A 16,797-nucleotide genomic window follows, 5' to 3' on the forward strand; every position below is an offset into this window, starting at 1 on the left:
TATGTGGGAGAACCAGGCCAGCGGGTAGTAAGCCATCCCGCCACTTGGCCGTGACTTCTGCAATTCAAAGATAAGGGACAATGAGAGCCTCAACAAGAGGCTAATTTTGTCAATTGATATGAAAAAGAGAACTTTCTATCCCGAGACATTTAAAACCTCTTTTCTGTTTCCCTCTGCTCCCTAGATATGAAACCCGTTTCCCCCTACCTTAAGAAACTGCAGTTCCTAAGGTCCTAATCCTGCAGGTGTGGATAGCTCCTATGAAGAAAAAGTCCAAAGGAAAACAAGAACCAACAGCAAGAAGTGAACCATACTTCAATTTATTGGCATTGTCAATCTAGAACAAGACAGGGATTTTTTTCCATGTAGGGAGATCGTTTTCAATCTGCCATAACATGTACCCACACATCTTCACCTTGGAAAATGTAGCATTTCAAGCTTTAGTCAGGGTCTAGGAAGAAAGAAGAAAATGCAACAGTTGCTAGTCCTCTGTGTTTTCTTAAAAATCCGACATGAACATGGACAATGACTTCCTTGTCACGAACTGTGTAATATAACTTTGGCGTCACTTCACATGGCTGATGCTGACCCTTGGCTCTTGGCTGTAAAAACTGCTGGTTCACGTGCATGGCCTTAGCCGAACAGGAACTTCCTTTCTAAGTAGAACCAAGTACTCTCTGGGCTATAAAGAAACTACTCTGCCTTTAAAAAGACACTAAAAGCCCCCTGTGCTTAAGGCCAAGAGCATCCCCAGCAGGACATACGGAGAGCAGGTGTGTCTTGTTTACGGGAGCTGGACACTACTTCCTGACCCCAAGGACATCACAAGGTCAAGGGAGTTCGATGTGGAGTTTGGCTTGGCTCTGCGGCAGAGGCTCAGTGATTTTCTCAGCTAGCTCATTGTTAAAACAACCCAACATAAAACCAGGTCTCATTACTTAGAATTATGAGATGAGACAGAGAGCCCCTAGAAAAAGGGCCACATTCAAAACACTGCATCTCCAGACTCAATAAAATATTTACTAATTCAAAATGGAAATGAAAAGTGCTTAGGGGAGACAGCTCCAATAAGTAAAATTGCTCATAACCACAAGCTGCCAAAGGATTCATATTGATCACATTTCCTTGCCACTGCAGGTCTGATGCCTTTTTTTTAAAGCAAAACAAGAAAATTAAATCTGAAAAACATCTCTCTGGTATTTGCCTTGCTTATCTTTGAAATAACAATGTCAAGAAAGAGGCTCAGAGATCAAATCGCTTTAGTAGTTGGGAGCAGAGAGTCAGAACTTATCAACTGTACAAAACTGTCTTTTATTGCACAGGATATAACTCTACATGGCTCACATCTCTGGAGAAGTGAAACGAACCAAGCCCTCGGAAAGAATCCTAAATCTAGCAGAGTAACAGCTGTCCCCGCAGGGCCCTGCAGATGTTCCCGCTTGATAAAATCGCAGGACCCTTGCCTGTGCTTGTAGCCCTCATGTTCAGGAAGCAGCCATTTGTGAGAACATTAGCAGATGTGGGGGAAATGAAGACGCAAAGAACTGCAATTTGTCATGCCCCTGAACTGTTATGTAACTCCAACAGCAATTACAAAAAGGGGGGAGTTTATCCTTCAAATTATTTGATGTTGTGCAGACAAATGAAACAGGTTTAATTAAAATAAGACGGCTCTCTACCCTAAGCACCGCTAAATGAGCTGAAAATCAATGTGCCAATTACTTCTGCTTGTCAGGGCCCGAAACGAAATTCTTTTACGATGCCTCAGGACTCCTATCACCTGTATGCTTTAAATTATTACCCACTAACATCTGAATGTACTGACTGACCAAAAATATGGACAGAATTCAAAACTAAAATTACTTTGTTTTGAAAGTGTTCTAAGAACTTAAGATGCAAGCCTTCGAGCAAATCAGTAACTTACAGATTACTCCTTTTTCACTTTCACAATTTTTACGGTGCTGCCGGAAGTCTTCTCAGCATTTGCTTTGAACTCTGCCTTCAGTGCATCTCTCACTGCTTTTGCACAGATCTGGGAGTATCGGATATAGCTGGGAGGTAATGAAGATGATATAAAGTTAATTATCAATGATCCAGCCAGACTGCTCGTTGTTACTGTTTTTTTCCTTCCCATAGTTTTAATTTTGGTTTGACTGTAAATTATTGTGGAACGGGATTTAAAAATGACTAGTGCCAGAAGCAATCTACACGGAGAAAAAGACCAGAAGGAAATGTACCAAAGTCTTAACTGGTATTAGGATGGGTAATCTTTAGTTTTTTTCTTTATACCACCTTCTCTCTTTAATACATGCTAATTTAAAATAAAAGATTCAGTGATTTTTTAAAAATCCCACAGCACAAGAAACAGACCAAAATGTTATGAGAGGCTCTAAGTGATGTTTCCCCCCATTTCTCTACTTAAAATTTTTTCTTATACTATTCTTACAAGGTAAAATATATACAATTAAAAGAGAAAAAACTATTTTGAATTCAACAATTCTTCCTGATTATTTACAGGCTTCCTTGAGAATATTGGATTTTGTTTCCCAAGTCTGCCACTGAAGATGCTTCCCAATCAAGGTTTCTAAATGAAACCAGAAAGTCTTACAGAACATCCTTAATTCTAACAAAATATCTAACAGCCTGCTTCCTGTTTGGTAGATGGACTCCCATCAACATCTTATTTTCCAAAAAATGTCAGCTCACTTTTTACACTTTTTGAAAACAGGAAGGGGAGGGGGAGTGCTGCTGTCTATTTTCTCATGTTTCAAATTTGTTTTTTTGGGCCAGAGGCAGGCGTTCCAATGCCTCCTCGGGTGCTGACTAATTGGGTTGACCTTCAAGGCTGCTCAAGCTTTTCCGCTACTTTATCCACCTGTAGAAACAAGAGAATAAAATAGAAGGATAATGAAGCCTGCCCCGCTGATGGTAGGGAGGAGTGACAAAGCAGGGGCCACCACACCGATCACAGAACAGGTGCTTAGGACATGCTTCCTGGTACTGGGACCGTCGACCTTCCAAGTGGACACAACTGTGCTTGACCTCACTAGGCAGGAACTCCTGGGCTGCTCAGCTGTCCCAGGCAGGTGCACGCCCCCCAAGGAGCAGCGGGACGAGTCAAGTCACAAGGGAGGCCCCCCGCGCGAAGGCGCACGGCCCGGTGGGTGCACGAAGCCACCAGGTGTGAGGGCGGCGCCCACGGCTGCCCCGTCGCTGGCGCTGGTGTCTTCAGACGGGTTCCACACGTGAGCTTGCCGAGCCGCTGCCCACCCGCCCTCTGTGCCGTGTCCCGAGGGCCTCCTCCCCCTTCACCGGGAAGGCGGCCCGACAGCGACGGGAGTCGGTGCGCAGTAAAAACACGTGTGTGCCGGACACGAAGGCTTGGGGCGCGGGCCGGGCTCACACACCCAGGGCCCAGTCCCGGGCCTCCGGCGCCCCTTGGGTGGGGGAGGAGAACGAAGACCCGGCACGCAGCGCGGCGGGGGCCCGGCCACACCCCGCAGAGGGGGCGGCCCACCGCAGGTGCCGGGCCCGCCGCCCGCGCGGCGCGCTCTCGAGGCGCCCCCGCCCCCCCGGACGTGCGCCGCCATCTTGGGGCCGCGCTCCCCCGGCCCCGACCCCCGCCGCGCGCCGCGTGCCCGCCGCCCCCGGGCCGCGCCGCTGGCTCCCCGCACCCCCGGGGCGCGGGTATACCTGAGTCCAGCCTGTCGCCAGTATGCCACCATGATGTCGCGAGAGCGGGCGCGTCGAGTCGAATCGCGAGGACGCCTCAATGTCGGCTCGGCGCACGGCCCAGCGGCAGGAAGGTCAGGCCTGGGAACCGGAAGAGGCGGGACTCCGGACCTGCCAATCTCGCCGCCTCTTGCCCCGCCCGCCCATCCCGAGCAGCCCCTGCTGCCCCGCCGCTGAATCCCCCCGACGCCGGGAGCCAATGGGGGCGGGCGGCCGGGGCCCCGGGTGCCAATCCCCGGGCGGGCCGGCCGGCCGCGCCCACCGATTGGCTCCGCGGGCGCCCCGAGCTTGTGCCCCGCGGGCTTCCGTAGCACCGCGGCGGGGCGGCGGGGGCAGCGGGGGGCAGCGGGGGGCAGCGGGGGGCAGGGGCAGGGGCCCACCCGCAGCCCAGGGGCACGGAGGTGCGTCGGCGTCGGCGTGGAGCACTTCGCCCCCCTCCTCCGAGGGGGCAGTGGGCAAAAGCGAACTCGGCCCAGACAGCGCGCGGGCCTCCGGGGCCACCCGCGACGTGCGACGCCCTGGGCTGGACCGCCGGGCAGGGGCGCTGCGGGCAGGGGCGGGGGGGCGCGGGCCCGGGGCGCAGGAGCACACGTGTGTTTACACGGAGCAGTGACTAAACAGAAACTGAGAGCAGGGAACACATCGTTGCAAGGAAGTTTTCAGAAACTAGACACCTAACTTCCATCTTTAACGTTAGATAGGGTAAGACGCCCCACAGTCCGAGGGGAACCTGTGAACACTGTCCCAGTTCAGTCCCCCCCCCCAAATACGTCTACTTGCCGTCTACGGAGATTTCAATAGGCAAAAGCCACAAACTACCAGCTACTTCACTACACTGGAAGATGAAAATTTCTAGAATTTTATTGTATTAGAATAAAAAAATCAAACGATAAAAATTTGTTTAGAAATATTTTTATCATTAGGGCATTACACCTTTTTCAGAACGGGTATAATTTACAGAAATATACAAGGCAACTTTTTATCAAAGATCAGTATTTTGCTATGTTTTAACTCAAATGTTATTTCATTTGTAAAAACCATCTCCGATTACAAAAAAATAGTCAAAAACCTAATTGGATTTAAGTTGCTTTTACAAATGTCCTAAGAAGTCTTAAGCTAAACAACATTTTAAGTAGACAAACACTAATTTTTAAATAGTCTGCTATACTATTTCTGTAGTTTATGTACATATACTAACTGGTTTCTTTTACAGGAAACCTGATGAGTTTATTACATTAGCACTGTAAGATACAGGCAAGAGCTAATCACCTTTTAACAAAAATACTATGTATGCAACAACTGCAAGTATCAAAGACATTATTTACTGGTCGGTAACTGCCTGCTACAAAACATGAAATACATTTACTGGATTGTTTTTCAGATTGCAGCTGCCCCTTAGCATCCAAAATAATTGATTTCCCACAAAAGCTGCAAAAAAATTCACATAGTGGTTGGTTTAGGTCAATGCTTCTTTTCTCATTATTATTCTTTTTTTCTTCCCCACCGCCCCCACCCCCCGCAGTTGCACCGTATTATTAAAAACACTAAGTACCTGGGATTTATGCTTCAGAAAGACATCGTTTGAGTAATTTCAAATGACGTACAGCTCTTCATGTAAAAAAGATGTTTTGTGGTCACAATTACTTCAAAAAGTAATTATATTCAAATAACCTGACATATCATGCTTTAGCAATTACAGAGCCATGATTTTGACACATGGCAATTTATAAGTTAGGCAAATGTGAAATGCTAAAAGATGTGAACAGCTGTTCTTCTGTTTAAGTTTAGAGTGCTGCAAAATTCCGGTAATGACTTTATTTTTTCAGTGAACATCACCAGCCCACGGTATAGCATACTAAGTCATAAAGTACAAATCCAAGGAAGGTAATACCTTTCCTAAGTTACAAAACTTTGGCAAATTAATACAGTACTCTTTAATACATTAAAATCCTTTTTTGTTTGTTGGAGTTATTTTAGTGATAATTTTCATTCCAAAAATGTCATTTAAATACCAAAACACTGGTTTTTAACAGTGGTTTATAGCAGAACACGTTATTTTAATACAAATTAATATGTCTTTTCAAACTATAATTTCTCTTTTTAAAGAGCATTCCCTCGTGCAAGTTCTTGCAGTTTACCATACACAGCAGGGTAATTCTGTGTATTTAGGTGGCTCTGCTTTGTTCTGGGGTTGGTCCAAAGCCAGGTAGAGTTCCAATGCATGAAAAGCTTTACAATTCTACCTTAAAGGAGATTTTAATATGCTAATATGATTTTCCAAGTACTTTTCAAAAATTGTTAAATTTTCACATAAATACTGGAATCCTCAAAATCAGATGGTCATTTCAAACACTACTACTTTCAGATGATCCCTTTTATTTAGAAACCCTGCAGGCTCTTTGTTTTGATCATAAGTCCTACAGCTTTTCTTCAGCTTATTAAAAAAAAAAACTCTACCTAAAATATAGTTTTATTTTTTAAATAACAAATAAATATACTGCCAGTCTGCAGAGACCTGAGGGGCGGTTGCTGGGTACTGACTTTCGTCCTCATTTCTCCACAAACGCTGCCGCCGCCATCGGTGTCCTTCTGCTCCCTCTCGCCGAAGCCGCCAATTCTTCAATCTCAGCATTTAATTTATGTATTACCCATTCCATTGCTTCTCGGCCCTTAAAAAAATCCAACACATCTATTGTTACCAAGTGAGAGCAAAGGCACGTATCCAATAAATGGCACATCAGGAAGTAACAAGGAGCTTCTACAAGTATAACCAAGCCTCACCAGAATGGATTGTTTTTGTGCTTGTTTTTCTTTAATGTTAGGTACCAAATATCAAATGCCTTGGCCAACTGGAAATTGATCTATAAACTCATTTTTATTTTGCATGCAAAAGATGTTATCAAAAGAATCTACAATTCAATGATTATGATCGTTTCCTTATTTCTGATTAGAGTGGTCCCTTCTTGGGGGATCAAAAGGTCAAACCCAGTTTTTTTTTTTTGGTCCGTTATTTTAAACCAAAATCCTGTATGAGGCCCTAGAAGATCTGGTCCCCAACTTCCTCTTCAACCGTTCTCTCCTGGTGCCTAATGCAGGTCCTTGAGGAAATGAGAAGCATTTCCTGCTTCCTCTCTCAGGGCCTTTGCACATACAGCCCCTCTGCTGGAGAGGCTTCCCGGCATACCCCTAACAACCAACGCGCCCCCCACTCAGCACACAACAGAACACTCATGAAATACTTTTATCTCTGTGTGCTTTTCCTTTCCCAATGACGTGATTAATGTTGCCTTCCTCTTAGTTCCACGAGGGCAGGGACCATGCTTGTTTTGTTCCCTACTGTATTCCTAGTCTAGCCTAGCACTTCCTCTGGTACAGAGAAGGCATCTATAAGATCTTTGGACCGCTGAATGATTATATGAAACGTGTTATAATGAAGTGCATTAAGTATCTCTTTCTCTAAACTTAAATTGTTTTAAATCATGCATTCTCCAAGGGGCAAAAATTAGTTGGGGGTGGGGAGAGGTGGAAATATCTCACTCTTTTCATGTACATAGCACATTTATCCTTTCATCCATCTATCCATGGTGTTAAATACTTTCATGTGGTGGTGGCTGTTAAGAGAAAAAAGATGTCTAAAACAAACCTGGGGGTTACCGGGCAGAGAGGATAATGAAAAAGGTTGAGAATTGGTGTTTTAAACAATGGCACACAGTGACATTATCACCAAGCACTTCCCACATGCTGGGCCCTGGGCACACGCTTTCCATATGTTATCTCATTTGCTCTTCATGCCCAGCCGGTAAGATGGCTAACTGATCTCTACTTCACAGATGGGAAACTGAGGCACAGAAAGGTTAACTTAATTGTCCAAGGTTGAAAGGCTGGTAAGAGTTATGGCTTGCACATAAATCCCAGGGTGCCAGACACCAGAGCCTGTGCAAGAAATTGCCTATATGGATTCTCACTGCATTGCGGCTGAGAGTCAGTTTGCCAGGACAAACACACGTTCAGTACTAAGCTCTTTCAAGACAGGAAACCCAGGAATAACGATTAGGGAGCAGCCTGACTTACTTTATTAGCATTTGAAGATATCGTATTCGCCATTAGTCCTTCAAGGTAACTGCTGAGACTGACTCCTTTCACAGTGATTATGGCTTCTTGAGTCAGAACAGTTCTGGAACAGAACACATTCACACAGCTTCAGAATGACCTTTCATTTTTTAAAAGAAATATCTGATAAAAAAAATTAAAACACCCCGTAAAAGAAGTTTGTCAAAACATTTTTTACTCACTTTTCTGGGTCCTGAGGATGTGGTTTGTATATAAGTCTCTCATCTACTGAAACCATATTTGTAAATGAAATCTATAGAATGAAAAAAAAAATCAAGTCATTTTGGAAACCAAGATGAAAAACATTCGCAAAATTAATTCACAAACCAAAATCTTGCTAGGTAAATATACAAATAACAAATAAAGCACTTCGGTATTACTGTAAAAACAGAACTTAAATTTCACTATTCACTGCTTCCTTTTTATTATAAAAATAATAAATACGACAAAAGCATTACAGTAATAATATGCACATGATCCCAAATTCATTTTATTGGGTGCTGTGCCCTGGAAACAAGTAGTAGCCTCACTGCTCCAGTGAGGAGCAGGAAAGGACAATACAGTATATAATCACCTGTACATCAACTATAGAGACAAAAAAAATTAAGCTATTAGTTTAAAATCAAAACAAAAGGGAGCCCACACTTACATTAGTAGATTTAAGTTCCATTGTCTTCTCTACAGGATCAACTACAGAATGTTCTTGCACGTAGGTTTTAGTTCTTGCAGCACCAATAAGCTAAATAAAACATTTACAGTTAGTATTCAGAGGAAGAGGGATTTCTTAACAAGTGTATCAATATTTTATTTGAAGGTAAAAATGTGTTAATATCTTGAACCAAAAAATCTGTTTCGTAAAAAACAGGAGGAATCAGACAAAGGTCAGAAAGGAGGCCCGTTGGAGGATAACGGGAATTCACACACCATGAATGAGATGAGACTGCTGGATACAAAAACCCTTCCCAGAGGCAATTAGCGACCAGCCCAGGGAGAACGCAGGCAGTGTAAAGCAGACACCGAAACCACCAAGGTGTGACAACGGAGCACTGAGCCTGAAATATGGAAATCGGAATATTTGGGTAAACATGGCATCTGGAGAAAGGAGAGCTTGAGACTATGTCAGGATTTTCTTAGAGCAGTCTGAGGGAGAGGGTGCTGCGGCCTCGTTCTCCAGACAGAAAAACGGCCACCTCATGACGGAAGATAATACACCCTACCCAGCATCACTCCTGTGCACGAGCCCAAGCCAACCGCCTGACCTTGCTCGCTTCTGCGTCCCTACTATCTAACGCAGTGGTTTGTGCAAAGGAAGCAATCAGGACATTCCTGCTGAAAAATATGTCCTTTAGTTTTCTGAGTGGACCTACCTTCCCCAACTGAGTCTACTTATTATACCAGAGTTCTCTCACATTGTAATCATCTGGCACTCCAGTTTCTTGCTGGTTAAATTGGCTCATTAAAGCCTGATCACATGTAACTGAACAGAATTCAGTTTTTAAATGCATGGGGAGGAGTCTCAAACTTCGGAACAACTGTGGCACAGCAGAGCCTGAGAACGCGCTCCTCAACTAGTGTCATGACCCACCACTGACCACAGCCACTGTCAGCTAACCATCGCCACCAGCCCATGGCTTCCAGATCTTACTACTGGTCTGAAGTGGCTGGCAAAAGCAGGAAAAGCAGAACAGAACTCCTTTTAGATTACAGAGCATTAGCTGGCTTCCTTCAGAAGGTTTTATCAGGCGCCTTCATGAAGACTGTAATAATATTTCCAATTCATTATACACTCATAACTCAAGTTTATTATAATACAATTTGAACTGATGCAAAAATGACATTCAGAATCGGCTCCCACAACCTATTTGAAATTATAATGTGGTTTAGAAAACTTCTCTACAGCAGTCACATTTCCACAGGAATAAAGACACACTTACAGATTTCACAATGGAAGGCAGTCCCCACTCTGTGCTGAGAAGTCTATGGCTGTGCAACTTTCCAGAGGGATCTATATGTCTGTCCAACACATCAACTCCAACCACGCTTGGGTTCATAGGGTTTGGGTATTTCTGCATTGCAGCTGTTGTAACAGTTTCCCATGGGTGGCTGCCGACATGAACCAAAAACCAAACATTTGAAAAATATGCATATAAATTAAACTGTTTTTATAACCCATCAAATCACTCTTTACAGTTGAAGTTTAATTAATTTAACTAGGGAAAATTATTTCCTGAAACACTGACTAAAAGATGATTTGGGGAGCTCAATCTACATTTTGAATATGTATAGAATTCAGTATTTTCCCAGCACACAGGCTATATGGTACCACTGAGGTCTATAAAGATATAAATAGCCTATAACACATTAGAGAACTGTTTCTTAAACAATCTCTCCTATTTACCCATGTTCACTTTCACATGTAAATTTTGTTTCTAAGAATCACTGATTCACAAAAATGTATTTTAAAAAATATGTTCTATGAAAACAAGCAGGAAAAATTATTACTACAGTGTTTGTTCTTTTGTCTGGCCCCAGTTCCATAAAGCTATAAAGATGTAACAAAAGTAAAAGTATTATAGACACCATAAATTCTTTTAGGGATTACAAAAAGATCCAAAGTATTATTGATTTAAATACTATAAATTAAAAATATTTTTTTCTCTATATTAAGGTAATAAGTAACAGTGGCCCCTCCAGTCAATCTTTATCCATTGCCTTCCCCAAAGGAGTGATTCTGATTTGTTTTGAAAAGGTCACTCAACACCATGAAGTGTTTTTAAGGCGCTTCTAATAATACTCTTTTCTAATGTTCTCTCTTAATATTATCTTCTTGAAAAAGCCCGTGTGCTTGGATGATTCAAAGTGTGATGCACATTTGTTCACTTCTCAACTTGTGTGAATAAGATGCTCGTACAAAAGCCACCCTTCTCAAAAGAGCCCCTTATTAACGACGATGAGTATTAGAGGTGATGGAGCCCACCTGCAGTCTGATGCTACCCTATCTGCGCTCGTCTTTGTTGGAAGGAAAAAAGAGATCTGGAGATAATGTTTCAAACCACACTTACTGATAAACCACAAAGCATTACTTTTTATTTTTCCAAAAGCAAAATAGGTAGGCCATTAATCCAGTTCAACTTTTCAGAGAACTAAGCCTGACAACTACTTCTTGCCAATAGAAGGAAAATCTCAACACCATTCATTTCCCAGTACCCTGGACAACCAGTGACATTTTTAATGTTTTCATTTTTGCTATTATATAAATGAACCTCATTCTGTTTTTAATCTCAAGCCTTATTCAGCAATCAATGCAGGTACATAAGGGGAGCTACTTCATAAATCTAAACAGTCCCCACAAATAGAAGTGATACAGGCCGAACACCGACTGTTACCAAGGCAACTATCTAAAATGAAAATCAGATGAACCCTGTCCCTGTCTCCATCTAGTCATATACCACAGTTATCTGGCTTCCTTGCACTTATCTCTTCCCCCCATCCCCTCTAAAAAATTAATAATTGCACACAGCTTCGGGGTGGTTATGTATTATTTGTAATATGGGTCCTTCTCTACTCTGAGCCAACTCGAAAACATTGGTGTTGACTTAACTTGAACTAAGACTGCTTTACAAAACATAATTAACTTAAACATTACAAACGATGCAATGTTAACGGTCTTCCAGCAATTAATCTGAACCCTACTAATGTAATCATGTGAAAAGACCTCACACTGGAAGACACTCAGAATGGCACCAAAGGGCAGGCAGAACCTCACCTACCTGCCCGATATCTTCACCTAGAAAATGAGGTGGGTGGACATTCAGGTATACTTAACTCCAGCTAGGCAGCAACAATGTCTTGATTAATCTACTGATATGTAACCAATTCAAAGAAGAGTGCTGGCACATAGTGGGTATTCCTATTTGTTGAAGGAATCAATGAATGGCTTCACCTGGATGCCAACGATATGTGAAGCCTCAGAAGGAAGTGCTGATGCTGGTGGGAATGCAAGCTGGTGCAAACACTCTGGAAAACAGTATGGAGGTTCCTCAAACAGTTGAAAATAGAGCTACCATATGATCCAGCAATTGCACTACTGGGTATTTACCCCAAAGATACAAATGTAGGGATCTGAAGGGGTACGTGCACCCCAATGTTTATAGCAGCAATGTCCACAATAGCCAAACTGTGGAAAGAGCCAAGATGTCCATCGACAGATGAATGGATAAAGAAGATGTGGTATATATACACAATGGAATATTATGCAGCCATCAAAAGGAATGAGATCTTGCCATTTGCAACGACGTGGATGGAACTGGAGGGTGTTATGCTGAGTGAAATAAGTCACTCAGAGAAAGACATATGTCATATGACCTCACTGATATGAGGAATTCTTAATCTCAGGAAACAAACTGAGGGTTGCTGGAGTGGTGGGGGGTGGGAGGGACGGGGTGGCTGGGTGATAGACACTGGGGAGGGTATGTGCTATGGTGAGCGCTGTGCAAGACTGCTGAATCACAGATCTGTACTTCTGAAACAAATAATGCAACATATGTTAAGAAAAAGAACAACAAGATAGCAGGAGGGGAAGAATGAAGGGGAGTAAGTCGGAGGGGGAGACGAACCATGAGAGACGATGGACTCTGAGAAACAAACTGAGGGTTCTAGAGGGGAGGGGGGTGGGGGGATGGGTTAGCCTGGTGATGGGTATTAAAGAGGGCACATTCTGCATGGAGCACTGGGTGTTATGAACAAACAATGAATCATGGAACACTGCATCAAAAACTAATGATGTAATGTATGGTGATTAACATAACAATAAAAACTAAAAAAAAAGAAGGAAGTGCTGAACGTATATGGGTAAGACAGAATAATGACTTTGATATTGTAGACAGTAGTGTCCTTAAGACATGAAACACTTGGCAATGGTAGGATTTGTGAGGGGAGATGGTAACTTCCATTTCAGGACTGAGTTTGGGGAGTCCACAGGACATGTGAGCAGAGATGTCTGGTAAGACCTGAAAATAAGGATTTGAGGTTCGAGAGAGGCTGGAGCCCAAGGTACAGATTTGGGTGTCCTAAGTATGTATATTTATCAGCTGGGACCCTGACTGAAAAGCCCAAATCAGGATCACGGCTGCTTCTTCCAGAACACGTCCAGCATTTGTTTGAATATGTCTATCTTCTGGGAAGAGGATCCCAGAGCTTTCATCAAATCTCAGAGACGTCTGTGGCAAAAAGATTAAGGATCACTGATGAAATCCAAGACAAGAAGGCCACTAACAGAATCTCCTTGAACATTCACACTGAAGGGGAAGAGAGGGAAACACTGAAGAGAAGAGCAGAAGTGGAGGGGTAGCAAGGAGAAGAGTGTTAGGGAAGACAGAAGAACGTTCTAAGGAGATGCAAAGTTCAAAGAACTTCTGAAGCACTGAAATCCGGAAGAGGATTGCAGCAAGAAACCACCTATGATCCCAAGGGCTGAAAGAGAGCAGTAAAGACTGTTACCAGGTAAAGAACATCAGAAAGATCACAAATTTACAGAAAGACTGTAAGCATTATGGAGAAAGGAATCGTCCCTCTGATTTTAACGTTCCGTACTTCCCAGGACCCCCTGGACTCTTGGATGTGTCTGATTCACTAAGTATGCAAAGAGTTTACAACTTCTTTTAAAACTGCCCTCGGGAACATGGTTTAAAAAAAACCAAACGGTTAAGCTAAAACATACTGCAGAGCTATAAAAATTAAAACAGTGTGGCAACAACAGCATGATCAGCAGAACAGAGCAGAGGGCTCAGAAATGGATTCAAGTGTGAATCACAACAGAGTTTAGGCCCAAAGTGACATTTCAAATCAGTGACAGGAGGGCGCATTGGTCAATGAAGAGTGCTTCCCTCGATTAACTATTAACTGTCTCTTTACGCAAAAAAATGATATAGCTGCTTATATGCGTGGTTCGTTTGTATATGAATCATGGACCCAGAAGGAGATTCAATCCCCAACATCCAATTAATTAGTTTAAGGCCTTCTGTGTTACTAAGAAATTCTAACCAAGAGATGTCACTGAGCGTGGCCTCAAAAGTCATGTGCCAGTGGCAGGCCCGGACGGCACCACTGTCTTCCGTGTCTCCCACAAAAATGGGCAGCCCAAGGTCACACCGTACGCTGGAGCCAGAGCTGGACCTTGGACTCCAACTGTAATAAGGCTCCGTTCCTCAGGTCATGAGTTGCCGGAAAAGTCTCTCCTCCTGGTCGCCTGAGCTCACCCGGGGGGGCACTCCATCCAAAGGTGGCGGGGCGACCAGACTCCCGACAACGCCCATGCTTCCTGCTGGCACCCGCGGGTCCCCGTCCCAGCGGGTTGGGCACGGCCGGAAGGGGCACGCAGGGGCCTCTCCCACCCCGAGTGCAGTCGAGGACCTCGTGCCAGGCGAGGCCCCCACCGGCCCGGGGGCCCTCCCCGGGGGCCAGGCTGCCAGTGCCCGTCTCTGGACCCCCTGCCAGCCGGGGCGGCGGCGAGGCCTCAAGTCCCGGGCTCTCTCCACCGCCGGGGCCGCAGACCTCGAGTCCCCGCACCTCCCCCCCCCCCCCCCGGGGCCCCGTGGTACTCCGGCCCCGCTCCCCCCGCCACTAGGCCCGACGCCTGGAAGCTTCCTGAGGGGCGGCCCGGCCTCGCCACGACTCCGGGCCCGAACTGCCCGCCCACTCTGCACTTGCCCCATACGCCCCGCCGACCTGTCCCACGCCCCTAACTTACTCAAAGACGTGCTCTGAAGTCCAGATCTTCATGATGCCGGCAGCCTGCGCGCTAACCGGCAGGCGCTAGGGGACAATGAGGCAAAAAAGCCACACTTGCCCCCGCCCCGCCCCCCAGACACCCCGCCAGCCGCGCAGCGCGCACGCGCCGTCGGGCCCGACGCGAGGGACGTCCCGACGCGCTGCCCCACGCCCTATCCCGGCCCGGGTTTCGCCCCAGCCTAGCGCGCGGCGCAACGAAACTCCGCCCCTTAGCGCCGAGCGCAACGCGCCGGCGCAGTTCCGGGGCAGCGCCCGGGGCCGCCGGCGTAGGCACTGTGTTGCGCAGGCGTGGTACGCGGCCGGCTGCCCGCCCCCTCGCGGGCGGTGCCGGCAGCGCTGACCTCTGCGCAGAGTTGGCCCAGGCCCAGAGGATTTCTGGGCGCCCTGGCCATGCCTTTCTCGCGTGCTGGTTCCATTGCGTTGCCAGGCATGTAGACGGGTTCAGTGGACGGGTCCAGTAAGCCCTCCTGCACGGACAGTACTGTGCTGTGTAGTTGAGCAAATGTTCATGGCGCCTCATTAGAACATTCCTACCAACTCTTGTCTTAACGTGGACTGTGGGTTCCCAAAGTTACCGAACCAACCAGCCACCGCCTGTCTCTATTGAGATTGTGGGCATCCCAAAGTCATCCAACCAACCAACTAGCCACCTCCTGTCTCAACCTGGACTGTGAGGTCCCCAAAGTCATCCAACCAACCAACCGGCCACCTCCTGTCTCTATTGAGATTGTGGGCATCCCACAATGCCCACAATCTAACAACCAACCAACTAGCCACCTTCTCTCTCAGCCTGGACTGTGGGGGCCCCAAAGTCATCCAACCAACCAGCCAATCAGCTCTGTGTTCATTCCTCTTGCCCTCCCAGCAATTATGACCCTGGGTGGGTAGAAGACGTAGACACAGAGAAACTACACCAAACACTGTAATCGATGCCCAAATGAAGGGTGTTTTAGGAAGCATGGGTGCTAGTTGAAACGGGAAAATATGGTCCTGAGTTCCTAGGTGGGTCTTATCTCAGATGTCACCCGTGAGAGAGAGCTCCCCTCATCACTTTTCCTTAGAGATCCTCCAAACCCTAGCTCTTCCATCACAACATTCCATTGCATTTTTCTTAGCGTGCATCACTCTCTGAGATTATCTTATTTGTTTAATGTCCACTTGAATATAAGTCCTTGAAGGCAAGGATCTTGCTCACTTTGCTCAATAAATTATTTTCAGTACCTGGTATATAGTAAAGGCTCAATGATTATTTATTGAAAAATAAAATAATAATTATTTGTGGAATGAATGAATTACTGAAATCATCTAGTTTATCTGTTTAAATTCCACTAGACTGCAAGCTCTCAAGGGTGAGGCTCTTGCCAGACTTATTCAATGATTCCCCCATACCTACATAATAATTATTGGTTGCATAAGTGAGCAAATGACTAAGAAGTGAGGGGCAGGCAGGAATGGCATGTGACATCATATGCAGGTGAGCCTTGTCCAGTGGACAAAGTGCAGAGTCTAGCTTTCAGGTTGAGCCCTCCCTCCCTCTTGTCTCTCCTGCCCCTGTCCCTAACAGAACAATTTGCCATTTTAAATATTGGCTGTGGAGCAAAATCTTTACATCTGGTTACTTAGAAGCCAGTTCAAGGCACTGCCTTATTCTTGTTCCTAGCTCGTTTGATTGCTAAAAACAAATAAAAGCCAGGTTAATTTAGGAGGGAGGATATATTTTTTTTTAAATAGCTGAAGTCCTTTATATAGAAAAACAGAAAAAGTACATTAGGCAGGAAGGAAATAATATGGTTGGGTAGTTGCTAAGTGCAATTTGTGGTACCTAGGACTTAAAAAAAAAAGCCCTGTGGTACTTGGAGTGAATTCTTGGGGAGGTAATGCTTTAAAGGCAGCTGAGAGTGGCTCAGCTTTGATTAAGATGCAAAGTTAATGTTGCCGGGTGTTTAGAACACTGGTTCAGGACCCGACAGCACAGTACAGCCTGTCTCTGGTATTCCTGGAGCTCCGAGAAGCTGTTCACCATCCAGGATTCCTATTCTGTTTATTTTAGAGAATGCTATTCTCCCCTCTAGTTCAAGATTTCTGTTTTTCAAAGTCATGAAAATGAAATGACACCTGTCCTCCACTCATACTGTACCCGTCTATTGATTTTGCTTGCTGCATCTG

The 16,797-nt window shown here is 45.1% G+C and overlaps 2 protein-coding genes across 4 annotated transcripts; both read right to left on the bottom strand.

Annotated features, from left to right (window-relative positions):
• Window positions 1-304: 304 nt before the first annotated feature.
• Window positions 305-3,850, bottom strand: ATP5F1E (ATP synthase F1 subunit epsilon). The gene is made up of 3 exons (XM_027624151.1): window positions 3,694-3,850; window positions 1,925-2,051; window positions 305-451 (listed from the first exon to the last, which is right to left on the bottom strand). The coding sequence occupies exons 1-2, from the start codon at window positions 3,723-3,725 to the stop codon at window positions 1,928-1,930; spliced, it is 156 nt and encodes a 51-aa protein (XP_027479952.1). The 5' UTR covers window positions 3,726-3,850; the 3' UTR covers window positions 305-451; window positions 1,925-1,927.
• Window positions 3,851-4,628: 778 nt separating this feature from the next.
• Window positions 4,629-14,741, bottom strand: PRELID3B (PRELI domain containing 3B). Of its 3 annotated transcripts, XM_035728993.1 has the most exons (7): window positions 14,591-14,671; window positions 11,786-11,859; window positions 9,777-9,945; window positions 8,492-8,581; window positions 8,025-8,095; window positions 7,804-7,906; window positions 4,629-6,401 (listed from the first exon to the last, which is right to left on the bottom strand). In XM_035728993.1, the coding sequence occupies exons 3-7, from the start codon at window positions 9,912-9,914 to the stop codon at window positions 6,282-6,284; spliced, it is 522 nt and encodes a 173-aa protein (XP_035584886.1). In that variant the 5' UTR covers window positions 9,915-9,945; window positions 11,786-11,859; window positions 14,591-14,671; the 3' UTR covers window positions 4,629-6,281. The 3 variants fall into 3 exon arrangements, with proteins under 3 accessions (XP_035584886.1, XP_027479326.1, XP_027479328.1); XM_027623525.2 differs by lacking the exon at window positions 11,786-11,859 and having other exon boundaries at window positions 14,591-14,741; XM_027623527.2 differs by lacking the exon at window positions 11,786-11,859 and having other exon boundaries at window positions 9,777-9,959; window positions 14,591-14,676.
• Window positions 14,742-16,797: the final 2,056 nt, after the last annotated feature.

Source organism: Zalophus californianus, chromosome 8 (genome assembly GCF_009762305.2).
Source record: "Zalophus californianus isolate mZalCal1 chromosome 8, mZalCal1.pri.v2, whole genome shotgun sequence".
Classification (NCBI taxonomy): Eukaryota; Metazoa; Chordata; class Mammalia; order Carnivora; family Otariidae; genus Zalophus; species Zalophus californianus.